This window comes from Homalodisca vitripennis, chromosome 7 (genome assembly GCF_021130785.1).
Source record: "Homalodisca vitripennis isolate AUS2020 chromosome 7, UT_GWSS_2.1, whole genome shotgun sequence".
NCBI classification, from domain to species: domain Eukaryota; kingdom Metazoa; phylum Arthropoda; class Insecta; order Hemiptera; family Cicadellidae; genus Homalodisca; species Homalodisca vitripennis.
In genome coordinates, this window is record NC_060213.1 from 52,544,915 (window position 1) to 52,572,890 (window position 27,976).

At 33.4% G+C, this 27,976-nt stretch overlaps 1 protein-coding gene across 2 annotated transcripts; it reads right to left on the reverse strand.

Annotated features, from left to right (window-relative positions):
* Positions 1 to 4,098: 4,098 nt before the first annotated feature.
* LOC124366527 lies at positions 4,099 to 27,893 on the reverse strand. 2 transcript variants are annotated; one of them, XM_046823116.1, is made up of 7 exons: positions 27,740 to 27,893; positions 18,425 to 18,550; positions 12,487 to 12,550; positions 12,031 to 12,133; positions 10,654 to 10,742; positions 6,889 to 6,972; positions 4,099 to 4,346 (listed from the first exon to the last, which is right to left on the reverse strand). In XM_046823116.1, exons 2-7 carry the CDS (start codon positions 18,530 to 18,532, stop codon positions 4,177 to 4,179), a joined length of 618 nt encoding a protein of 205 aa, XP_046679072.1. In that variant the 5' UTR covers positions 18,533 to 18,550; positions 27,740 to 27,893; the 3' UTR covers positions 4,099 to 4,176. The 2 variants fall into 2 exon arrangements, with proteins under 2 accessions (XP_046679072.1, XP_046679073.1); XM_046823117.1 differs by lacking the exon at positions 27,740 to 27,893 and adding an exon at positions 26,719 to 26,828.
* Between the last annotated feature and the right edge of the window lie 83 nt (positions 27,894 to 27,976).

Here is a 27,976-nt window from a genome sequence, read left to right on the forward strand (position 1 = left end):
AAAGATTTATTATTATTATTATTACTAAAATTATTAACCATATAGTCCAGCTGTCATTAAAATATAGTTACCTACAATATCAGGCTCTTTCACTTAATAAAAATAATATTCGTTTGCTGTACTGAAACTTATGGATTACTAGGTTAATACAAATATACTATTCAGCTGAAGCTGTGACGTATTTGTACACAAAATCGTAAATACCTACGGCAGTATTAAAATTAAATGTAATTGTAGTTAATTAAAAGCTCAAGTTTAGTTTTTGACCGTCACTTCTAAGCGAAATGAATAAGTAGGAATGTCAAACATAGAGTGAGTTATAGACCTGATATCTAGGGTTTCACATAGGACTTAGAATATTATTAAATAATATTTCGTCTTCTCCTTCATCGTATAGATCCCTACATTTATTGCAGTATGATTGTGCTCTTTTGCAGGAAAAAGATATTTACTGATGGTTAAGTTGCTGTTTTGCTTATGAAAATCATCATAATACAATATTTCATGTAATTCATTTCATTCATATAATTCCTTTCATTCATATAATTTCATCATCATTTATTATTCATTCATTTCATTAATTTCGTTCATTTCATTCTCTAACGTTCTTTTGTTGCAATCAGGCGTGCCTACCATATCTTCTCTCTTTCTGGTTGCTCGACTTCCTTTTCCCGTGAGTTTGGATATAACTAGTCTGCATTCTTATAGACTGTCTTTGTATTATGATTTTATAATATTCTGACGCAATCAGAAATTCCTGCTCTACTAGTCTGTATGGATGTTGGATATATCCTTTCATATCAAATTTTAATTCCAACTTCCGCTCATCCTATCAAAGAAACCTCTAAAAGTTTGCTAAAGGTTAACCTGAATATAAATTGTGTTTGTTAGTAGAAATCTCCATTTTTAATTCATGTCGGTCATTGCGCCTACAATTTTTCTTTGAGATAATATTTTTAGACATTTGTTTAGCATAATATCTTTAAAATTCGTTGTAGCTAAGGTTCAAACAAACTTTCTTTGGCAGTCACTATTACATTGATTAAAACTACAAATATTACATAATAATTATGTATAAAAGTTTATAATAATTAAATATTAGCACCTAAGAAATCCTTCCTAACTGCTTGATGTGATAATATGAGTTACAGATAATGTGACCAGATAAAATTTCTTGTTTTTGTAGAAAAGTTTTTTTTTTAAAGATAAGAGTTATTATTTAGTGGTTTACAGAAAAGGAAAAAAATAGCAATACATTTTTAGAAATCAACTACAAAATAACACATTAGTTTTGTATTGATAACTCGGCATGCTAAGAACGTAAGTTTATGACGTTTTTCCATCCACACATATTCATTAAATGGATTTTACAATAGCCTTATAACATTTTCCCTCGGTTCATTAATCTTCTTTTCTAAGAGCTGCATAATCAAAACTTACTTGAGCAACAGAGTTAACATAAAATCAAGCAGTGCAAGTTTAAGCCATACAGGGTAAACTAAACATTTACTATGTTGATTGTGCCTTGCATAACTAAACAGTTTGAGCCTCCAGGTAAATTTTATTATATTAGATCAATAAAACACTTATAATCTAAGTAACTTTCCGGCTGACTTTTAAATATATTCATTACATTTTTGTTCTTCTTATAGACTTTTTGCATTTAAGATATATTAACAGGTTATTATTATAACGCATTTCTTTATTAAAATAAATAAATTCAAACTGTAAATCCATGCAGTCATGTTTTAATAGAGTACTAATTTAACATTTTTTACGGTAGCCCAATCATATAGAACTAGGAGTGTAATTGGTTAAAATACACTAAAACTAATTTAACCGTAGATTTTGGTTAACCACTCTGAAGAGTATTAAAGTCAACAGTCCCAAGCCCGTGTCGAATAGGAGAGTCTAGAACAGAGATAGCCAAGATGGTATCCTTAAATATTGTAGATGTAACAACGGATAAAAAAAAGAGATGACCTGTGTCACTTTCTCCAGTCCTAGATAAGAACGAATACAATAATTGCAATTATCCTACAACGTCATGCTGGCGGTGGTTTACGGTTTACCTTAAATTTCTGATAATTGATGTTTTGCTACGAAAATTGTTGTAATTGTGATAATTTTTTGTAGTTTAAACAACATTAGGGATACATTTTTATGGCACACGTGTGTTGCATTTCTGAAGAAATATATTTCAATGCAATATTTCAGGAGCAGTTTAAATGTCATCAGAGCTGCGTTGCCAGTGCTACGCAAATTATTGTCACTCAAGTTTTCTCTTTGTTATTAGATTTTTGGAAATTAGGTCATGTAAGAAAAATATTTAATAAACTGTTCGTTCTTGGGTAGGAAATCTATATAATGGCACTCGCTCATTACACCATTGTAAATAAATTGGTTTTCTCAAATATATAACGTGAAATAACCAGTTTGGTCATGTTCTATTTTACAATTCGAATTACATGTATAAGAAATATTTAATATCCTTTGATACTTCATCTTTTATCAAGTGAATCCAAAAGCTAGAAAAACTATTTTGGAATCTAATTACGTTTTAGAGATTAATAGAGTATGTCAACATGTATTTCTGGAAACCCACAACAGGCATTCGTTTATTAAATCACATATTTCGCTTCTGAACAGGTAAGAAACTGCTCATTTAATCCAGATTAATTTGTACAAGACTTTACATTTTAACGTATACACTATGTCCACAAACAATAATGTCTGTTGTTGCTTTCTGAACTAGAACCTTAAAATCAATATTAATGCCGGACTGCTACCCACCAAAAATATATTTTTAGAAATGGAAATATCTCGAATAATCTAACTAAAAGAGAATAATGAAGGTAAGTATCTGAATATAAATATGAAGAATCAGTAATGAATTAGTACCCTTATTGAGAAAGATTGCTACTTTCATCAAACAGAAGAAGGTGGGCAGGGAGTGGAGTCATAATTCCATAAATTTATTAAGAAGAGGAAAAGGCTCTCCTCTAGGAACACATGGAAAGAAAAATAACATAGGAAAGAAAGACTGACAACTTGATATTTGAAACTGAACTCAATATAAATAGCCCAAGGATTTTTATCATGAGTCTTTGCGCTATGATATATAATAACATATTTGTTATGTTAATAATAACATATATAATATTTACAACATTAATAATATATATATATATACTCATTGATTTTTTAAATTTGGAATTTGCATCATAAATCCTAAGATATATGAAAAATGCAAGTTTTTTATACTTATAACTGCATACTATAAGAAAACACTTACTGTTATAGGTATACTATGGAATGGGTCGAGTTAAATACTCTTCCTCAAATCTCAAGACTCTCCATCTTTTAATGTATTGATTGATTTTTATTACTAGTAACAAACACTCTTGAGCTATACACAAGTATTGCCTCTATATCATGAATATTTAGATGATATTACAAACTACGGTAATAATCGTGTTTTCAATTATTGTTCCTACAATGTTGAAAATCACAAAACGTTGGACTCCTGCTATCTAGAAATCTGACGAGATATAAAATATATGCAAAAATAAGCATTAGGAAAAGGATCTGGGAGCTATAAAACACTTGTCATTGTTATATCCTATATAACGCATAACTTTCCTATATAACCATTAATTTCATAAACCTTGAATATCTGAAATTTTTAAACTATAAGAGATGTGAAACATTTCAACATTAAAAGTTGTTTATAATGTCCTGTGATACCGAAATATGTATTTTTATGAGTCTAGGAATGGTAAGAAATTACTCCAGATAAAATTTTTTTCAAATACAAATAGAGGTCATATAGAATTTTGTATTGGTTAAAGATGGTTAAGGAAATCATCCAAGCTATGTGCAAGAACTCTATCGCACCAAGTTAAGTATAGATAGAAAAAAATTCACAGTCATCGTGTTCACAGTCTCGCGTTATACTGCATAAGCATACACACACACACAGACACACACACACACACACACACACACACACACACACACACACACACACACACAAACACACACACACACACACACAGACAAACACAATATAGGTTAGTTCAAATACAAAATTATGATACTGTTAATATTACTTAAGTATTTAATCCCTTTCGACAACATTATAAGTAGTTATCACATAAGACTCTCTAGGTATTACTAATTGAAACAGTAATCATATATATCAGCACAATCTGATACGTCGAATGATTCAAGGTTGTCCTTGCAGATGTTGTTTGCTTCGAGAGCAGCGTCAACCCTCTTTTGACTCTCGCTGCACAACCCATTCCTGGATCTGGAGAGCACGATAACCAGCGGCTCTCCTTCAGCTGAAAAGCGATAAAGACGACGGTAGTGGTGCAGTAAATTTGAGATAATCTTACGGTTTAGTTGTGTTTCAGCAAGAACTACAAAACAACTAACGAACCATGCCCTTGACAACTTATTATTATTCGAATCTACAAAACTCAATTAAATTTTGAGTTAAAAGGGCCCTCTACCCCAAAATAAAACTTCTTTTTATAGTAAAATTTTAAATTGGTACTTATTCAAGAATCATAAAATAAGAAAATGTGTATTTTATTTTTTTATTGAGCAGTGCCCTTTACCTGTTGGTAGCGGGCTATAAAAACTTTTATGGGAATAACAGAAACTTATTTAATATTCTAAATATTTAATCTTTCAATTTGTAACCTATAGCACAAACATTGTATTATAGTAAATATTTCAATTACATGTAGTTTATTTGCTGCCTGAATACTGCAACAGTTTTATCTCCCTGTGTTAAATGTGCTAAACCTGTGACAGTCTTTTAGGAGGATGAGACATCCCAGCAGTTCCGTTCAGTGCGTGTGGCATATAAAGTTGACTTTTGTTGACATTCATTAGAAAACTTTAAGTATAAATTACTAATGTCATATATTATCTAACAAATGAAATTGATAATGTTAAGGGAACACTTTAATTAAAAGTAAATTATTAATAAAATATTATAATTATATAATAATAGATCGTAACTGACGCCCGTCTATTACTTCAGAAAGCTTATAGAAGAAACATTGAATGAATTTGTTTTTATTTCATTTAACATTTACAGTTCGTTGTAGCTTACGGGATGTTGAACGATGATATTTTTGAAAAAAGAAAATATACTTTTTCTATTTTGATTAATATTTATATATAGTTGTCTATCAACTAAAATATATCACACATGCAATAAATCTCATTAAAAATAGTTCAAATCTTTTTTTGAAAGCTTTCGTTCTTCCAGCGCTCTGAACTAAAAATAAGGGGTACGATATGTTGAAATGTTAGTGTATTGGGATTGCAAGGCCTATTTGTATGTTAAAGCCAGCAAACCGCAAGACAATGTTCAAGTGGTTGGGAATCAGAATCAGAATGTTGAAAGTCATGTCTGGCGGGAAACAGCTTTCAGATGGAAAACCACTAAAAGGTAAAGGAAGATTTATTGACAATTTTCTTGAGTTGCAGAGCTACGATGGTAAGGCTATAAGTGATAAAGGAGACAGTTTAGATAGCATGTACAGAGTAGTATGGGCTACATAATGTCACCTGCTCTCTACAGATGCAAAAACAACTAATCAACTTTGCCTTCCATCCCAGAAACATGGTGCAAATATAGCAAGGACCCATAAGCCTGCAAATATAAGAAGTCAATTCTAGAACCTGTAAAGTGTGAAATAAAGCATGTGTAGAAAGATTTGGGTAAAAAGGATTTGCTGAGAAAAAATTGCATTAACGTACTCAAAACGTCAATGAATAGTTCAATAACATTGTTTGGAGTGCAGAATACGGAAAAGCAATTTTGTAAGCATAAAAGCTCTTGGGTTGGGAGCTTAAGATGCAAACATATCTTTTAATGGTGGAAGTTTGGTGAGAATAGGAGTTTTAGAGGAAATAGGTATTCAAGGTTTAGGCAAAAATACCATTTTAGCTCTTCAAAATTTGACAAGGTTAGACTAAAAAAGTGGATAGGGCTTTGAAAGAGATGCCAAGGAAGGCAGAGTGAAAAAGGAGACCACAATGTGAAGAACTAAATGATGATGACTGCTGCACAGGGAGGTTTTAACCCATATATATAAGATAATATATAAGATTCTGTAAAGATTATATATAAGATAATATATATATATATATATATATATATATATATATATATATATATATATATATATATATATATCTTATATTGTTTCACTTTTCATGCTAAATGTGTCTTTTGTACGTGTTTACTGTTTTCCCGAAAGTATACTATTTTGGAGATAAAAGGTACATTTTCCCCCAAAAAATATAAATAATACAGATTTTTAATTTTTACAACATTTATAAAAAAGGTCTATAAAGATGTTGAACTAGTATAATAGCAATATGATATTAAATGTCCCTGGAATTAAATAATATATTGAAATAATTTTTCTTTAGACATATTTTAAATAAATAATATTAATTTTGTTTATGTAGTTACAAGCATAATCCTAGTTAATTGTACTGAAAAAATTGATTTAAAACCTGTAGTAATTTCAAAGTGATACATGTAATAGTTCCTGAGATAATGGGTCAAAAACGTTTTACATTTTACACGGGCTCTTATGGGCTGTTGAACTCCCCAGTGAACTCATACGGCTAAATTTATTTTCTTAAATTAATTAAGTGATAAATTATGTATTCACCAGTTACCGTTGGATACCAGTCTTTTGCATGAACTTCAAAATATTACTTAAATTTATTTAACTTTTTTAAAATTTTAATAAGTATTTTTGTTTGTGCTCTAACTATATTACAGAGCCATTCTCTCTTATTTCGTAAATTAATGTTTTAAAATCATAATGAGATACTTGTCTATATACTCACATGTCAACACACTACAGAAGTAGAATATTATGAATGTTTCATGGTTATCTGTGTCTAAGGCAGCCCCTACATTAATTGCACCAGCTGCAACAAATACATCTAGTTGGAAGGTTAGTGTCTTAATTCATGTTCTGAAAATATTTAAAGGCATAATAATAAATAAAAGTTGCAGAGTACTCTAGATAAATGCAAAGAACGGTTTCAGAATATTAAATAGATTTGAGTTGATTTTCTGCAAAAAAAAACTATTATATCCGCTTAATTTCATAATTCACACGTAATTTTACAAGATATTTAAAAAAAAATTTAGATGAAGTTTTTGCAAAAAATTAAAAAACCAAGTTTGGTTTTGGGGAAAATTGGATCAAAGTGGGTGGATAAGAAGGTCAAAATCAATTTCTACACAATTTACTTTGACACATTATCACCAAAATTGACGCAGGCATAAATGAAGATAAAATAAAAACGTATATTGATATCAAAGTTAAGGCCTAAGTGGCGGAGCTTCCTGGCCAAAATAAATTAAAATGCATTAATATATCATTATTTACGTATCAATAGTTATTTAAAGAAATTGTCATAGATATTCTATGGAATAAAAGTTACCAATAATGGTTGTTCGGTTCCATTTGAGCCAAGGATTTAGTGGACGTTCGGGTAGCCATTGAATTCACAGTGATTACGATCTGCTGCGGCCAGCTAGCCGGCCTCGGTCTTCCCTTTACCCTTCTTGACCCACTAAATTTATTAGTTATTTATAATAGTCCATACAGAATACAATTAATTATAATTTTTCTGTGTAAAACAAATTTCAGTAACTTACTACAATATAATTTATAGATTACTTTGAAATAGGCTATTTGTAATATTAATGATCACCGATGACATATAAATTACGAATTAGATTGGTTTGTTCTTTATTTTTCTAGAAAAAAGTCTCTATTTTTATTATATCGATCTATCTGACTATCAGATATTTTTATCCCTGACCATCCTTGACCTTGATGGCAAGAAGACAAGCTGGTAATCGGTTACTAATTAATTAACCCTGTTACTCTTATTAATTCTCTATATAACGCTTACATCTAGACCGTACACGTCTCGTCGTACTCTGACATGTTCTTAATTGCCAGTGCCGGTCGAAACTCAAAAATCGCTACTCAAAAATCTCATCAGACAATTTCAACTCTAAAAAAATATTGTTTTTTTTATATATTATACCATTACACCCTACATGTCTTATAGATGTGGACCACAATTGACATTAACCTGTTAAATATTAGATTTCAATCAAGGGTAGTGGTAAAGTCACCAAGCCTTCTGGTGGACGAACGAAATCGGCGAGCTCAGGAGAACTGCACTAATGTGCAGACGCAGAGCGCACCGGTTGGAAAGGCAGGTCGGCAGAGCATAAGGCAAAGAAAGCTCTGAGTGCAACAATCCGTCTCAGCAAGGTGCAAAGCTGGCGTGAGCTCTGCAAGAAGGTGGACTCGGAGAAAAGGATACAGACTTCTGAGAAAAAAGCTCAGAGGAATGGGGGCTAACAGCACGGAAATGCCTCCTGGTATGATTTCGGCGATCGTGGAAGCTATCTTCTCAAGTCACCCTGTGAGGCGGGAGGAGAGAGTAGCGAGGTCCGTTCCAGACGTTCCCAGTTTTATGGAGCAGGAGGATGTAGCAGCGGTGTCTACCATACGCAACAAGAAGGCTCCAGGACCTGATGGCAATCAAGCTGAGGTTCTGAAGGTTTGTGGCGGGGAGTTATCCGCTCCTGCTGCTGAATATGTTTAATGCATGTTTGGTAGCGGGTGTGTTCCCGTCGCGCTGGAAGGTTGCTAGGTTGGCGCTGATCAGCAAAGGCAAATGTGACCCGAACTCCCCGTCGGCATACAGGCCACTCTGTATGCTTGACACCGAGGGGAAGCTCTATGAAAGGTTGCTGAAACCCAGATTGCAGTCATCCATCAAAGCCGCCGGAGATCTCTCTCCCCGGCAGCACGGCTTTCGAAAACGATACTCAACTATGAGCGCGATTACAGAGTTGGTCAGTGCCGTCTAGCAAGCCAAAACAGCTTGTCACCAGGCTCGGCCGATAGTGCTATTGGTCACCCTTGACGTAAAGAACGCGTTTAACTAGCAGAGGTGGGAGGACATGTTTGAGGCGCTACAGCGGGACTTCAGCGTGCCCCACTATCTCCTGGTCGTTGTGCAGGACTATTTGAAGAACCGTCGGCTGTTGCATGAAACCAACGTCGGCAGAAGAACGAAAGAGGTCACTGCCGGTGCGGCTCAAGGGTATATTCTCGGCCTAGATCTATGGAATGTTTCATACGATTGTTTGCTTCGCCTCGAGATGTCCCACGACGTCTTCCTCGTGGATTATGCCGATGACGTAGTCATCACTGCGAGGACTCCGGACCTGGCCCAGTTACGCCTTAATCAGGTAATGATTCGGGTCAATGCCTGGATGACGAGCCACGGACTTGAGCTGGCGGTTGCCAAGACGGAGATCGTTATGCTTACTCGACGGAGAATCCCCAATCTGATCTCTTTGAATGTGTGGGGTTTCGAGGTTCGGATAAGGACTGCGGCGAAGTACCTGGGTGTGTTACTCAACTATAAGGTGGTTTTTATCTCTCGGCAGGCTGATGGCTAACGTAGGAGGCCCTAGGTCAAGTAAGAGACGCCTCCTCATGTCTACTGTAAACTCACCCCTTTTGTATGGCGCTGAGGTTTGGGTGGGTGTCATGAGAATAAGGCGATACAGTCAAAGGCTGTTATCGGCACAGAGAAGAGCAGCACTTAGGGTCGCCTGCGTCTACCGCACCGTTTCCGGTTCGGCCGTGGTGGTCGTGGCTGGGGTGATTCCTATTGATCTGCTGACTATCGAGAGACATACCGTCTTTCGTGAGGCTGCTGAGCAGGGTGGAGAGGATGCCCTGGTTGCTGCAAGGATGTAGACTATGCAGGTTTGGCAGCGGAGGTGGTCGTTGGATCAGACGGTCGCTGGACCTTCCGTCTCATTCGAGAGCTTCATCCCTGGATAGCTCGTGGCCACGTGGAAATAGATTTCTACATGTGTCAATTCCTGACGGGGCACGGTTACTTTAGGAAGTACCTCTACAGGGTGGAAAAAGTCAGGTTGCCTCGGTGTGCTTACTGCCCGGAGGGGATGATGATGAGGATGTGATCACACCTTCTTCGCTTGCGGGCGCTTCACCGAGGTCAGGCAAACGCTCGCTACCACAGTTGGCGATGTTTCGGAAGACACCATTGTGGAGCTGATGTTGCAGAGTGAAGACGCATGGAATGCAGTCACCACTAATGTAAATGCGATCCTTTCATCAGAAGCGTGAAGACGAATGCCTGGCTAACCCCTAGCTTCCGAAACAAGTAGTTTGGTCCTGGGTGGGACATAAGACACACGGACCAGGCAAGATATCATCTGTAAGAGTTCCGGCCTGGGTCCTCCGTGGCACGTAGGGGGTTTAGTAGGTACTCCGTGCGCAAATGCATTCCCCCTCCGTAAAAAAAGTGTTTTAAGTGGTAAAGTGTTTAGACTTATTAGGGCGCATCTCCAAGATGAATGAGATTTTTAAGTACAAATTCCAAATATTTTAAGAACCCATAAAAAAAATTTTTAATAGATTTTATGGGACAAACGCTCTCCTACGTTACAAAATAATTAGTTTAATGAGATATCCTCCTACAGAAATACTTTAATATTATAAATAAGTATGTTACTCTTAAGCAAGATTTACTTACTAGAGTCATCTATTAAGTAGAATATTCCATAGGGTTGAGTTGGGTCAACGATTGTTGTTACCGAATACTGCATTTCATATACCTGGGTCCTGTTGGAATTCGTGAATATTAAACAACAAAGATAACAATAAAAATATTCATCACATAAAATTCTGTTACATTACTTTGAATAAACATTTTTAATGAAATAAAACGTTAATCAGAAAAAAACTTTATTTTATAACCCAACATTATATTACAAAAACTAATTTTACATTTTGCGTTCTGTAAGAGAGGATCTGTTGTGTCCATCATCAATATACATTATTGCTTTTGATCAGCTACATTAGGATGAATTAAACAATGGATATTTCATGCTATAGATGATCCCGACACACTTCTATGTGAAAATCAGCAAACAATGCTAAATTCAAAAAGTTTATTGCCCTATCTAGGAGTAAAAATATACGACAAACTTCCTTTTTGCGAGCATCTCGTAAAAAAATCGCAACTAAACAAATCCATCAAATCGGTGGCCTATACAATGGGCCATGAACCAGAAAATTCCTTATAGAGGTGGTTCACTCTATCCTGCTCTATAGAGTGGAAATATGAGCAAAATATCCTGAAACTAAAGAGTTATAGGCGTGAGATAGCAACAGTACAGCAGAAAGGCGTTCTCAGAGTTGCCTGCGCTTACCACAAGGTCTCCGAAGCGGATATACTGGTCAAAGCGGGAGCCCCACCCATCGATATGCTAGCTCAAAAAAGGTCAAACCTCTTTGAACTACAAAACCCGAAATTCCAACACAATAGAAACGACGGGACCCAGCGCCTACTTTTTCAAAAACTTGGCCTAAAACACTCTCGTTATGTTTGGATAAAACGATGAGCACAAATTTTCGTTTGAAGTAATGGAAGAATTACATAACCATCACCGACGCGATTTTAGGAAAGGAGCCCGGCAAACCTAGTAGCACTAATGCTAGTGCTTAAAGAAAATTGGCCTAAATCTCTGCTAAGGACGGGGGACTCTTCGAGATAAATATTGATAACGACGCCAATAACACCGGAGCAGACCTCCGGAGTAAGACGAAATTAGACAGAAGTATTGCTAACACGGCAAATTTACATGCAAGGAACGAAGTTAGAGGTGGTTTTTATCAGTATGGGGATCTTCATGTTTTCTATACCTGGTACATGTTCTAGCCCATAAAACAGGCAAAACATCTAATCCTGACGATACGTAAAACGTATTTTCTCTCCTGAAAAACAGATACATCCGTACGCGCGTGTTTTAACACACAAACTAATTTTTTTTTATTTCAAACGGTCGGGCTAAATTGAATATCGTTCATAGATTTTAATTCGTGTCTGACATGATTACAATACACTTACTCTGTATCGTATCCGAACAAAGTGGCGTTGTACTTAGAAATTCTGGGTGGAAGAAGATCCGTGGTGTACACTAACCCAGTACACCTGCAGGGAGGTTGGTTGTCTGTGGATAGATTACACAGTTTGTTGTATACACAAAATGCGTTTTAAATATGTCATTAAATAAATTCACAAACTATTAATGCCGATTAAATAGATAATTTTAATATTAATGCGTAATAGAAAAACTATAAAAGGTTCAATTAAAACTTGTAATGAAATATTTAATTTTCATTTTAAATACTGCATATTGTAATATTTTATTTACTATATAAGTAAATACTACAACAGCTAATGTAATAAATATGAAGCTTTATAAAAACTAAAAAATATTGTTTAACAAGATGACACAACGTCAAGTAATCCAAGATCACAATTTACGGGATTCTTCTTTAAATATACATTTTATTTGCTTACTGGTCGGTCCACATTGTCCAGAGCTTGATTTACTGGCACGAACTATCCACCAAGTTCCTTCAGCCTGAAATAAGTGGTTGATTAATATCTGCTGACACAAACTAAATATAATGGTATCTTTCACTCGCTTTTGTATCTAAATACTTAGTTATATTCTGGTCTTCAAAATATGTAAGAGTGTTTATAAAAAAGACATTATAAATTAAAATTGCTTTTTGGGAAAATCTCTAATTATATTAAACTATTATACGTAAAAGAATGTTTAAAATGTAGTTTTATTTTAGCTGTATTGTTTAAAGAAATTTATATGTAGGTGTAAGTTATATTTCTACGAAATATTCCTTTTCAACACTTTTACCATGTTTTTGTTGTTTTCATAACTATGGCCTGGCATTATATACTGATATCCATATTGGTTTTTAATAAAACAAAAGAGAATATCAATAAGTTATTTCATAGGTTTACAATATTTACCATAAATAAAGCGGCAGATTGAATTGTAATAGATTGGTTGATGTGTTCTGAAAACCAAACTGCAACCAGGTATCCAATAATATAATTTGTTTCAGAAAGTTGACTTTGTCATAAAAGGTCGTGTTTTATGCGGTGCTGTGTTTCAATGAAATCATTTGAGGAAGGCAAAGATAAAAATTTATAGCATATGCATTTTATATTATTACAGTTAGAGTAAGAAAAATTACATTAAAATGTTATTAGTTTTTTATTTCTTTACTATAATAACGATTTTGATATTTTATAAGATTTTAAACTATTATTATTTAACAAACATTTTATTCTGCTAATCAGCGACGAAAATGTCAATAAAAGTAATTTTTAGACTGACCTTGTCATATAATTTCTGTGATCCACTTAAAAGATAAATCTAACACTTAGTACAATAATATAATAAAAAAACGTTTAATTAGTTGAAGAACCTGGTTCTGTATTTATGGCTCACGTCGCTTCTGCCTCTGGTACAATGGAAGACATCAATGAAAGTATTATTTAGTATTTAAATAGTAAATGTGATTTGAACTTGAACACTGTAACTGCAATTGGACGTGATGACATTGCAATAAACACTGGAGCTAATAATAGTGTTATCGCTCTATTAGAAAAGAACAAACCTAAGTCTTTGCAGTAAAGTGAAGTTAAAAATATCTTATTTTACCAGGAAAATTTAGGGCTATGGAGCCCTCTCTAACACTTAAGCTGGGGACCAACGGCTTAAATACGACTTCAGAACCACCAAAAATGGCCGGTCGGGCGGGCTGCTTGCAAGGACAGGATCGATCAGTGGTCATCCATCCACGCAGCAGTTACGCTCGAGGTTGCTTGATCTGGTGATCTTGCTGTAACCGATGTACCAGCTGCAACGTTGCAGTGAATAAAATGTTTTTCCATTATAACGAGTTGTCATTGCGCCACCTGTTTTGTACATGAGATGGAAAAAACAAAATGGCCTAATGAGTTCGGAGGAGTATTAGGCAAACAACTTGATAAATGTCATGAGCTTCCAGTAGTAACGTACTCACCAACTGAGGACAGCCTTCCGGATCTAAAAGTGAAAATATCTAAGTACCGATCAAAAGTTTTTACTGGAAATGTGCAACTCGATCTCAATTGGAATTTGCCTCCCTGATCTAGCTGTGGAGAAACCAGGAAAGTTAGCACATCCACGATGGCTGACGTTGGCTAGTCACATTCTCCGATTGTATGATGGAACAGAGAACCCTTCACAAAATATGTATATAATTATGAACCTTTTAACACTTTTGACGTGACAACGTCTTAAATTAGGTTGCGGCTCGGAGTCACTCATGAAAAAGTGTAACGCCCGGTAACGTTACGATGCCCGTCCAGTGGGTCCGCCGCACGGGATCCGCACGGGATAAAGCAGATAACTGTGGGTCCGCCGCACGGGATAAAGCAGATAACTATGTTTATTCGTGAAAATGTGGAGTGCTTAGATTCGTCATTTACAACAACTACAACAATAAAGGTAAATAATTGTACACTGGTATTTCATTATCGTAAACTATGATTGATTGATTAATTGTTAGATTGACACAAAAGTTGAGAAACTGAGTTTATAGGTTATGTCATACTATTGACAAATGTTGATAGTGTTAAGTAAATTATTAGTTTAAATCACTCTGCAATCAATCGTAATTCAGTCGATTGAGAAGAAACAGCGCGTATTGCTAGTCAAACATTTAAAATAACAAATTATAACCTCTAACCTGTCATAACAGTGCGACCAAACAAACGAACTAAACCGACCAAACACCACGCGCGGAGTTAGAATTTAACTGTGTTTAGCAAGAATTTCAAATTCCAATTTTAGTAAATGTTTTTTTCAACTTTACCATTTACAATAACAAATTTTAATTTATTTCAAATTATGTACAATGTTTTAGTAAACAAAATATATTTCTATAGTTAAAATTTGTGCAATTCTTATTTTCATTCAATTCCTTGTTCCTATTGTGCAATTTAATAATATTCATATCAATAAATATTCTACCGAGAAAAAGACGTTGTCACGTAAAATCTTCGCCCGTAAAACCGACTTTACAGGCAACCATATTTTTTTTTTTTAACTTTTATTTTCATACTATGTACATTTCGAATTCTGGGGATTCATCTTCAGGTACTAAGGTTAAGTTAAATTATGAAAATAAATAATTAAAACCAAATTGTCATGTGTTTTTTCACTACATTTGTAGCTAAATTTGTTGTATTTAATTTTACGTGTGATCAATGTATATTGTTTAAAAGTCTATTGAATAATAAATTTTTTGATAGAAAGTCTTTGCCATTTAATAATATATTATGATTAATTTTGAAACTATTGTAAATTTCGAAATGTTTTGAAGTAGATAATAGGCGACTTTTCTTGCCTGTGTGTAAAGTTTCAAGATTTTTTTCGAAATTAGTGTATGTATGTCCTGTGTTATCTTAATGATCGGGATATTTGGAATTTGATGATGTTTTCAATGCTTTTATGTGTTCATTAAATCTAATTATGAAAGATCGGCCGGTTTGTCCAATATAGTGGGACTGACAATCGTTGCAATGTAAATTGTATACTCCACTATTGTTGAATTTAGATTTTGGTTTGTTGAATTGCTTTTGATTTTTATTAAAAGTCTCAGGTTGTTCGAGGTTTTGAAAGCCAATTGATATCCTTGTTTATAAAATGATTTATTAATTTTGTGATAATGTTTACCAAAGTAGTCTGATTGAATGTATTTGATATCTCTTTCTTCTTTATTCTTATTTTCGTTCTTTGTGTAGTTCTTCGATAATACACCAATCATGCTTGGTTTATATCCATTATTTTGGGCTATGTATTTAATAATGTCTAATTCTTTATAAAAATCTTAAGTTTTTATTGGAATTTTGTGTAATCTGTCGATCATTGATTTGAATGCAGCCATTTTTTTGGTGAATTAGGTGATTCGATGAGGAAGGAATAACTAAATCTGTGTATGTCGGTTTTCTGTAAATTTTGAAATTGTGCTTTCTGTTAATCTTGGTTGTAGTCAAATCAAAGTAGTTTATTGCGTTATTTTCTTTAATTTCACTTGTAAAATTTAGATTATGATGGATTTGTTTTAAGTAGTTTTTGAACATGTCTATTAATTGGTCTTTCATTTCCTTTGAATAGACATATTATATCATCAACATATCTGTAATAATTAATTATTTGTGTTAGATGTTTGTTTTTATAGCTTAGTATCAATTTGTATTCTCTGTTGTCAAGGGATATATCAGCCAGTAATCCGGATAGTGGTGATCCCATTGGTAATCCTTCGTGGTGTAAATGAAATGAAATAAAAATTCCTTTATTTAAACAGGCAAAGTTAGGGCCTCAGGGCCCTTTCTTACACTTAACCTGTCTGAACAATAATTTTTTAACAAATATTAACCAAATTAATATAACCCTAATCTACCTTACTAAATACATTAAATTAAACATTAATCTAAACACTTAAAAATTATAAATATGATACTTCTAAAAGAAATAAACACAAATATAGTTATACAATCATAACACAAAATAATATTACAACTTCCATTTTTAATAAGAACCAAAAACTATAATTAATACCTAATAACAATAATTTATAAATATACTATATAATAAGAATATTTTAGAAATAAATAATATATATGGTGTTTTATCTCATTCACACTCCTCACACACAATGCCAGCACCACACCCATACACCCCTAGGTGTATGTAGTTGTTAAATGTAAAGTAATTTTGTCTTAGAGTTACTTTTGTGAGTTGAAGTATTTCTTCAATTTCTTGTGTATTTAGAATGTTCTGTTCTGTTAAATTATTTTTAATTATAAACATTGTTTCTTGGATCGGAACATTTGTGTATACATTTGTTATATCGAAGGATACAAACTTACTGTTCTTGGGTATATCTATATCATTAATTTTGCTTACTAGGTCAATGCTGTTATGTCTTATGTCAGTTTTAAATTTATAATGTTCTTTAATATTGCTGTCCAACTATTTTGCTACTTTATGAGAAGGAGCATTTTGAAAATTTTATTGGCTGATATATTCCTTTAAATCTCTAATACCTTCAAAAAAATGTAAAACTTTAAGAGAATATATAGTTAAGGTGTACGCTCCCATCAGGTGAAACATTAAGCTGAAGCCGTCTTGTGAAAATGGAGCTTAAAACTTATGGTGACTGATTTCGTTTTCACGTTACCTTTCCCACAAGCTCCTCTAAATAATTTACCCACTTATTCAAATAAACGGCTCACCCGCTGCTCTGCATGTTAGGTGATAAGAGAGAACACATTAGAGAGTAGGTCTCCGACAACTTTTTAAGGCAATATAAGGACATAAATATGAGGTACGGAATTTTGTGATAATTAAACTAAACGTCAAAGCTGAAGATTACACCGAAATTATCAACTAGGCTGATGTAACAATCACAGAACCACCAAAGACAAAGCACGTGACTAAATAGGACTTAACCAAGTACATAAGTTAAGAGAAGATGATCTGATGCATTCTATTGACTTTCCACGTTTTCTATGTCACACAAAAGCAGTGGAAAGAGTAATCAAGTTTGTAAAAGAATCACCACTCTGTGTTTGCGGTCTCGAAGAAAGAATTGGATTTGTCAAAGCCAGTATCGCTTCACACAAGATGATGCCAAAATTTGAAACAGACACTTTACCTACAATTTTTAATTGAGAACATTGGATATTGGTTTGGCTTTGTTACAATGATTCATTTGTATATTATTTGTATTTTATGAATTTAAGTGTGTTTAATGAATAGAATGTGACTTTATTGCATAGGTTAATATCTTTCTATTCTTTAATTTGGTTCAAAATCATCACCGTACTATAAAAATAAAAGGAAAGGTGAATAAAAATCATCACAATATAATACTTACCAATATCTTACTACTATAAAGCCAAAGGAGTACATAAAAAAATATTTTTTATTCAACTTTTAATACCTACTAAGTGGGCCTATAAAATTATGACAGCAGCAAACGCGTTTTTTCATGATTTTGGAGTTTTAATTAAATTGAAGTAATAAACATAAAATACTATCAAACCAAAACAACAACAGCAAATTCTAGAAAGTTTGAAAATTAATAGACAATTAACTATTTTCAAGGCTTTGGGGCACCTCAAGATATGTTTCTAGCAAAATAAAACTTTGTAGAATTACCTTTCACATAAAATGACCAATTTATTTCACTATTAGGATGTGTAAAAAAACTATTTTTTGCCCTATACCAACGCTTCAACCACTATACATGTTCAATGATTTATTTTTATACTTAATTTTTAACATAGTTTTTTAATTTATAACATCTTGAAACTAACTTTGTAAAAACCTTCCTTTTAGTTTACGTTTTACATAGTAATTATTGGCAGTTCTTACGTTTGCAGTAGCTGGGGTTATAGGAGTCACTCCTGGACAGAGGTCTCTAACGTCATCGGCCAACACGCAGGACACCAAGAGTAAAAAGAACAATCCAGAGGAAACCATTGTATAATCTCTCTCTCCCTAGGACAAAGACAATAGTTTGTTCTAATAATCAGTTCCAGGCATATATGTTTACCCAATGTAAAATCTTTACACCAAAGCTTTCTTAAATATACAATTTATTGTTAATCAGATTTAATCTCGTTTTAATACAAATTTAATCTCCGAAATTTTAGTTAAATATTATTCTAAAATACTTAATAGTTGTATAAATGATATAAGCCTGATATAATAGTGAATCGCACGTATAAAATGAATTTTAAAATACAGAAAAAAAGCTGAATTTTACTTTTTAATTTGCTCTGGTAAAATGTACAAATATTATGAGCAGATAAATAATCAGAATTAATAAGTTTGGTAAGTTAAATTTTTTACTACGACTTCTCGTCTGTACTAACTGTTGAACATAAATTCCAAACAGTTCGTATAAATTCCTAACTTAAATTATCAATGAAATGCTATAAATTTGGTCATAATATATATACATATATATATGTATATAAATCTTATATATATATATATATATATATATATATATATATAGCTGAAAGAAGAAGTCATTGTCTACACAAAAATAAAAAGCTCAGTACATAATACATCCTGAGAACAGGACAGTTTGGAGGCAGTGTATTCACGTTACTAGTAAGAAAACAGCTCAGAAATTTCGTAGTTGATTTCAGATAATATTGTACATGAAATCATTATTATCAGTATGACAATGAGTAATGCTGAAGAATTAAATTTATATTATAGATTGACTTTTAAGTAATTTCTTGGCTAATTAATTATACACCTATGTCATTTAACTCACACTAAATCTTAACTACCTCTATTATTCTTTTCCCTCTCCAGAAAGATAACATTATTAGTTAATGTTGGTTTGAAACCTAACCACACCATTGTTACCAGTACTAGAGGACAGGATATAGGCCCTACTTCATAGTTTTGTTTCTGTTTTATATTACATAAAACAATTTGCTTTTAGTCTAAAAAGAGATAAATGCTCATGAGAGATTTACAGAATCAAATATGAAGATGGAAATAATTGTTAACCCTCCATCAGGCGCTTAAAATTAGAAACACCATCAGGCGCTCACGGAGGTTTCCTCCAGGTTAGCTAATAATGGATATCATAGTCGTTTAAACTGTTCTTATTTGTTTAAATATTCATACTGATATCTATTATTCTTTCCCTCTCCAGAAAGATAACATTATTAGTTAATGTTGGTTTGAAACCTAACCACACCATTGTTACCAGTACTAGAGGACAGGTATAGGCCCTACTTCATAGTTTTGTTTCTGTTTTATATTACATAAAACAATTTGTTTTTAGTCTAAAAAGAGATAAATGCTCATGAGAGATTTTCAGAATCAAATATGAAGATGGAAATAATTGTTAACTCTCCATCAGGCGCTTAAAATTAGAAACACCATCAGGCGCTCACGGAGGTTTCCTCCAGGTTAGCGAATAATGGATATCATAGTCGTTTAAACTGTTATTATTTGTTTAAATATTCATACTGATTTAATTACTATGTAATACATTCATTTTTAGAAATTAAATAAAAAGTAATCTCTTATGTAATGAATTTTCTAAATAAGAAATTCAAAATCTAAAAAAATTTTATTGTATAGTAATAACATGATTTATTTTAAGGAATAATGCAATTAATTGTAAAAATGTTTAACCTGCTGTAATAATATGGAAATTAAATCTTACAAAAATAACATAATTCAATTCTTGAGATATTATACAATTGTAATCTCAATTACTACTCTGAAATCAAAATTTATTCTTTACTAAACATTTTTTTAAACACTACATAAAGTTTCAAAACATTTTCCTTCTGGTTCTTATAACGACAATGTTCACTCCATTAACAGTACTGAAATGTTCTCTAGCACACTGGTGCTGTACTGACAAGTCTCTCGTCTTCATTCTCCATTTCACAAAATTCAAATAAAATATATTGTAAAACTTAAAAAGAAACCATCACAGGTCACACATTTAGGCGCACACGGATTATTACTCATAAAAACTATACACAATAAGGCGCTCACGGAGATTTCGTCCAAGCACTACAAACACAACATCGGGCGCTCACGGAGGAATCGTCCAGTCTCGCACTGAAGTAGACCTCATACTGACAGATTTTGACAAATATAAGCGGGAGGCTATTGTTTCGCTTACCCGAAAGATGCTCGTGAAGTACACTGCGGGAAACTGCTGCCAACATCACAAAAGTAGTACTATTTTTAATAATAAAAAATACACGGAGGAAAACTCCGTTTAGCGCCCGATGTAGGCCTAATACTCATTTGATCATCATTTCTCAGAAAAGGTTACATAATAGTTATATACTTTATATTGATTTAAAATAGTATTCATTGTCATGAAAAGAAATGTAAATAAAAATATATAACGTTCTGTTTTTGGCCAAGGGAACTATTCACCAAGTTTCGCATCTCTATGTACTTTATATCAAGAATTAAAACAAAAAGAGACAGCGAGAAAGAGAGAGAGAAGCTTTATTACATAAGCATTGAACTTTTAAATGGTGTCAAAATATCAAAGTGTGACTATTACGAAATTCAAGTGTTATAAGTGTGACGTCTGAAATTTTACCTTCTTTAACGATGTGTATTTGTGTTTCTTGGTAAGTTTAGCTTAGTTCAAATGACAGCAACCTCGCAGATGTAAATGGCAAACATTGGAGGAGGATGTGAAGAGTTTTGAGGACTTCCGTGCAACTATCTTGCTGTTGAAGACCTCCTAAGAACTCTAAAAGAACGTCGGTGTGTAAGGGAAAATAATTTTCCCTAGAAGATTATCCGTACCTAAGGTAGGATTCTACGAATACATGGTACGCTGCCGGTTTCACGTTGACTGTTTTATTACTGTTGATTCTTATTAAGACGAAGATGGAAGATTTGAGTCTTTGGAAGTAGTGGTCGATTTTATTTGGGTATCTAAACGAAGCTCTTGATCCAGGATTATTCCAACGTGTTTGATTGATTTAACAGCTTGAATGCCTAGAGGACAGGTGATAAGAATACCAAAAGAATACCTGCCGAGTTTTTCTCTCGATTAAATTCAGATAATTGTTAGCGCAATATTCCGTGGCTTTGCTGATCTGTTGATTTCTAGAGTTTCCAGTCCTTTTTTACTGGTTAAGACTACCGAATCATTTACAAAAATGATGGTATAGTTTTACAGGTCCATGTATGCAGGGAGGTCTGCTGAAAATAGTGCGAACAGGACAGGTCTCAGCACATAACCTTAGGGAACCCCTCTACATACATCAAACAGTTCTGATCTGACTACGTTAGTTATTCCATTTAAAGTATGCTTGATCTTAACTAGCTGCAGTCTGTCATAGAAATAGGACCCGAACCAGGTAAGTGCTGACTCACCTACACCGACATTTCAAAGTTTGTATAAGATGAGCTAAAGTGGTCAAGGCAGTCAAACGCCTTACTAAGATCCAAGAAGGTTGACAGTGGCTCCGTATTCTAAACTGATAAGGATGTGTTCTACTATGTCTGAGACTGCGGTGATGGTGGACCTACCAGGTATAAAGTCATGCTGTCCCTTGGCAAAATTTGATCTGCAGAAAAAGTTTATGGAGGCGAGCCAACATCATTTTTCCTAATATCTTAGAAAATGTGGGGTCTAAGGATATTGGTCTTTGATTCCCTATGACATCGGTTCTCTCTTTTTGTGGGGTGGGGAGAAACCTTAGCGTTCTTCCTGTTTCCAGGAAAGAGCACTTTATTCAAGGATTTGCTTATAATATCGGTTGATGGTGGACAGATTTCATCTTCACAAAATTTCAAGAGCCTGGAGGAAATTTCATCCACGCCGGTTGATGAAGTTGGCTCGAAACCCCTTACGATATCTCGGACCTCGTTACCTGCTGGGTGAAGTGAGACCAATTCTTTTTCTATAGTTGGTTGTAAATACTGAATAAGAAGGGTTTTTTTCTGTGAAGTGTTGGATTTATGTGTCTCTCCAGCTATGGAGGTAAAATACTCATTGAAATAGTCCGCACCCATTTTGGGGTTTTAACAGTTTTGTTTGAAACGGTCAGTTTCCAGGTTATTTCTCTTGGTTAATCACACGCTTGCTTTTATTGGAAGATTATTAAATAGCCTTTTCACTTGCGGCTCTTGTGGGGGATTTGAGTTTTAGATCGTAGGAATTCTTCTTACGACTAGCTTCCAGAATGCTCTGCTCTCTTATTGTTAGCAGCAAAAATCGATTCTGGGGTTTGGCCTTTCATATATCCACATCTGGACCATAACGGAAAGATCTTTGTTCCAGGGCTTTAGACCAAAATGTTTTTTAAGGACATCTAGTGCCAATTTTAATGTTTCATATTAGGTCTGAAAGAGATTCAGTAACATTAGCTGTTTGATATACAGATACTAATGATTTCTCGGCCAGAATTGTCTTCAACCACAACAGGTTGCGATAGATTAATTGCCTGATAGTTGATTCTGACTCAGTTTTAGTTTTAACAAGCAAGTCGAGAGTGCAGAGCTGACCACTATGGTCGGATATGTGCTCTTGAACCACCTTGATATTACGTTATTTTGAGTTAAGATTGCTGCAGACTCAGAGGTACTCGTGAATCTTGTTAGTGGCAGGTTTAATCTGTGCACGTGAAAGGAGGCATAAAAGTTATTAAGGGCTTGATTTTCCTTACCTTTAGACGGGTTGAGACTGGCAACGTTAAGATCTTAAACCTTGCAAATAAGGGTATTGTTACTCGGGAGTGATTTAAAAAAGTCTGAGATTCGATCTAGGATTTCCTAGACAAAATTTCGAAGATGCTTGAAGTTCTAAAGTAGGTAATGACATTGTCTTCCCTTGAGAGCTTTTTTTATACTAGCCATCTCATAAACGAGTTCAAAGCAATGCGTCTTTGTTTAAATCTCCTCAACTTTATTGCCAAAGACTTTATTTACGACCTCACCTTTTTATTGCCGTTCTCTGCAAAAGGTTGCAACGAGACAATATTTTTTCATATGAGTGATGCTAATCGTAGATTGATTAAGGTTGTGCTCAGTTATGACTAAAATGTCAGGAAGTGACTGGATTAGACATTGATGAAGCCGGTCGATATTATTTGTGAGACAGTCGACATTCTAGTGGAAGATTAGCAGTTATTTTAGAGATTAGTTTATAAAAATTCGGGTTCCTTGTACTTGTCTCTTTTTGACCTTTATCCTCTGAACAATTAATAAAGAGTTCCTGGTTGCACAGTGCGAGACTGCCGGCTTACTGAGTTCCAGCAAAACGGACAATGGATTGCACCTTTGACCTTATAACCAATAAGGTTCTTCCTTAGACCGAGCGAAGTATGTACCAAGTTTCACGTCTCTAGGTCCTTTATATCAAGAGTTATCTAACAGATGGGCGGATATATTGACAGATGAATAGCTCTTTGACCTTAAAATCAATAAGATTTTTTCTTTGTCTAATCTAACCTATGTACCAAGTTGTAAGTCTATAAGAAATATCTACAAATAGCTATCGCACAGACGGAAGGACATAAAAAATATTTCAAGAAGGCCTTGCGGTAATAATAGAAAATTTTTGAATGAACAGTTATAAACTAAAAGTGTTTTCTAATCTTAAAGTTAAAAAAAGTTTCATTAACTGCTATTAGCATTAACATGGTTTTTTGGGGCAATAGATGGCTGTGGAATAAAAAGAATATGCCAATACAAAAGGAATGAAATAAGTTAAAAACCAAAATATACTGAAACTAGTGGCAGTTTTTAATTGTCTCCAAGACAGGGTTTATGTGAATAATATTTTAATTCAAGCATGCATACAGTAAAAAAAAAAGTTGGTTTTCAAAGGCATTAACTAAAGTGTTGTATGGTTTCCATTAATCTCATTTTTTGCTTGTGTGACGAAGACTTAATTTGAGCAATTATTTGAAAAAAATTAATAATTATTCAATATTATTACAGTACCACCTATAGAGTGTAATTACTTTAAACTCAAACATTTTCTTATAAAACATTTGATGGTATGGCACAATGAAACTCACTTAAATTCGCCCATGGAATAACTACTTGGACGGCGTTCATTGGGAGCATAGAGCCTGTACGTATGCGTGGATATGCACATAAACTGATTTTTATCAAGATCGATAGGAAGGTTATACCGAAGACACAAAATGAAATTGTCAGCTGTGCTAGTTTAATGGACGTTGACTTTACAGAGTATTGAAAGGAAAAACAAATTTAAAACAATTTCTCTGATTGGTTTCTTCTCACCTGATGCTTCTATTTATCCACAGTACAAAAAGCTAAAATTTCCACTTTCTGTTAAGGTTGTTTGTGCTAAGCTAAAAGGACCTTTGTGCTTTTTGAAGAGTTAAAAAATATTTTGGATGGTAAAATTTGAGGGTAGGAGCCGCCTGCTGTTATGATTCACGAAGAAGAATTTTAGCATCAATCCGTATTTCCTGCTTGAAAGAAGGGGAGTCCACCTCTGTACCAGCCTCTCAAATAACATTTTGCAGAGACATAAAACCCTTGTCTCTACGCTAAAAACTACCTTAAGAAGCCCACCAACGCCTTTAGTCAATCCCCACAGTAGACTGGACCTCCTGACCTACTCTTTCAAACCAATAGCTTGACATTTTCCGCTAGTCATGTGTTGTTTCTTGACATACATATTGTTACCCAGATTGAAGTGATACACTAACTGGTTTTTCTATACCCACCTTTTGATATGTATGGGTTTAGCTGGAATATATACAACAGTCAGACATTAACCCTTCTAGTGTTGCCACACTTATGGCACTGTCAAACTCCTCTCCAAAACAATCGTTGCTAACGGTTTATTTACGTCTTAAGGAAAAATTCTCTGTTGATTAAAAAAAACAGTTTGTGTGCTCAAGCATTGCAAATTAGCTTTAGGCTCCAGGGGACATCCAAAATGGACTATGATATCTAGTACTTAGAGCAAAAATATTTGGTGAAAACAACTTCAATACAATTTTTTAAATCTGCTTCAGTAAAAGTGTTTAATGTTCGAGAATTGGGATATTTATTTAAAATTACTTGATAATCTTACAAATTTAAATATGTAATAAATAGTCTAAAATATTTTGTGAAAATGAATAATACCATTACATGACCCATATGAGACACAAAGTAAAACATTTGTGAGTATAAAAAGTAAAAATGTGTTGCCTTGGGTGGTTTAAGTTTCACTGATTTCATTTGCACACAGCTAGCAAGAGCCTTTAACATTAGTTAACGCCAAAAAATAAAAGAAATATTCAATGAGACTCTCATGATGTGGGATTCTAAATATAGGATTTTATGATTTAGTTTTTATGATATTTTATGAATTTTTATGATAAAACATCTAGAAATCTCTACAAAAATAGCTAACAATTTTGTAGTAAAAGTCTGTTATTTCGCGAAAATGTTGGGTTTAATAGGTTTTCCATGTATTCTTTTATAACGTTATTTATTCACACGTATCCTCTTAAGTTCTTTTTATCTTTATAATTATATGATGAGTCACCCACCCACTTTGATAATCAAATTGAGTTAATTTCAAAAAACTATTGTATAGTTCATCAACCTAATCTACAGGTGTACTTCTGAATTATTCACAGATGAATCAATAATTTATGTAATCCTTCAAAGTTCCTTATTATATCGTATGTCTTCAAAAATATCCAATACATCTTTTTGTAGAACTATAATTTCATGAATAGGATGTAAAGTATAATTAAGCTAATGTTGCGTGTAATATTTATTGAAAAGTTTAAAGTATAGCTTTGGTATATTTTTTAATAAATTAAAACTTTACTACCTTATTTATTTCTTTATATCTAAGATGGAATTTGCATCCCTTATTGCGGAATTATGTTCAAATTCAGTTCGCCTGAATAAAAAGTTTCACGACTACAATACTTACGGAAACGGGAAGGTGACATTTGCATATCAGTACCAGGACTCTTGCCATGTATAAAACATCACCTCTCGCTTGATACAAAATTACAACCGGAGTCATTGTTGAATTAAATGTCATAGTACAATATGTAAAACTATGACTGCGGTTTTATCTTATGCTGATTGAACTCTTGCACAATACCAATTGTTTAACATAGAAGGTTTTTGAAAGGCCAACGTAGCAAATAAAAGAATACCTGTAAGACCTAGACAGTGTGAACCAGTTATTGATGCTGGATCTCTCTCAGAAGTGTATTTGGAAGCCAATAAAATTATCTATCTCTTTCTTTAAACTTTCTTTATGATTATGAAGGTTTTTTAAGTTAAGAGTGTTCTTCAGGCATTTATAATTTTTAACTGTAACAATAAACAGCGTCACTACATTTTAACAATTTAATGTCTTACTTAAGTGGATATCTAACCAAACACGAAAAAGAAAAGCTAGGATGAAGTTGTACCAAAAGCTCAAGTTCTCTCAAAAGATTTAAAAACTTTCAATAATTGTTTGCTACTATTTACTGTATACAATATTTAGGGATGTGTATAATTTTACACATATTAAATTGAATGAATGAAAAATTTCTTTATTGTTGTCAGTTTTACATTTTACATACCGTAGATCTTAAACTAAACTCAACAATAAAGCCCGAGGTAACAAAATACCTGTTCGGGAATTACACTAGTACACAAAAAGAAACAGCAACTCGAAAAAAAGGACTGCAACTATTAATAATATGTTGCAAAGCAAAGATAGAAGGCATTTTCAAATGAATTATGTATTTGTCATCAACATTGATTCTGCTTCTAGATCCTAGATTATAATATAATATTTACAAAAGTGAGATTTCTGAACTGTTTCCACCCTATCACAATCTCAAGATATATCATACAGGACATACGGTCGTAAGCATCGCCAAGTTTCAGGGATGCATTAATACAAATCGATCACGTAATGTGTTTCGGAAATAGAAATAATATACCGAAACATAATAACAAAAATAATTACAAAAATATATGTTTTTTATAACGATATTATTACACAAGTATCTATTTAGCAAGCAGATTATGTATACAGTTTTATATTTAACTACTAGCTTTATTTACTTTCATTTAATAACATTCTGAAAATGGGATAATAATATGGCAAAATGAACATGACAAGATGAACAAAACTAATAACAAAAAAAACTTACAAAATTAAATTTTGTTCTCACTTACCAGTATACCTGATATAAACTTCAATAACAAAACCTTTGAATTGACAACCAAACTGTATCCCGATCCTTTAATTTAAAAAAGACTTAAGTACGGAACTAATTCAAAAACTTGGAAATTTCTCGCACCTTAAAAATTTAGTTTGAGGTATTGTGATGTATTACAACAATTTGTCTTTTATCTGTGACTGTTATGGGCACACGTGGCGCTGCTGTCGAGTATGATTAATTACAGTACAGC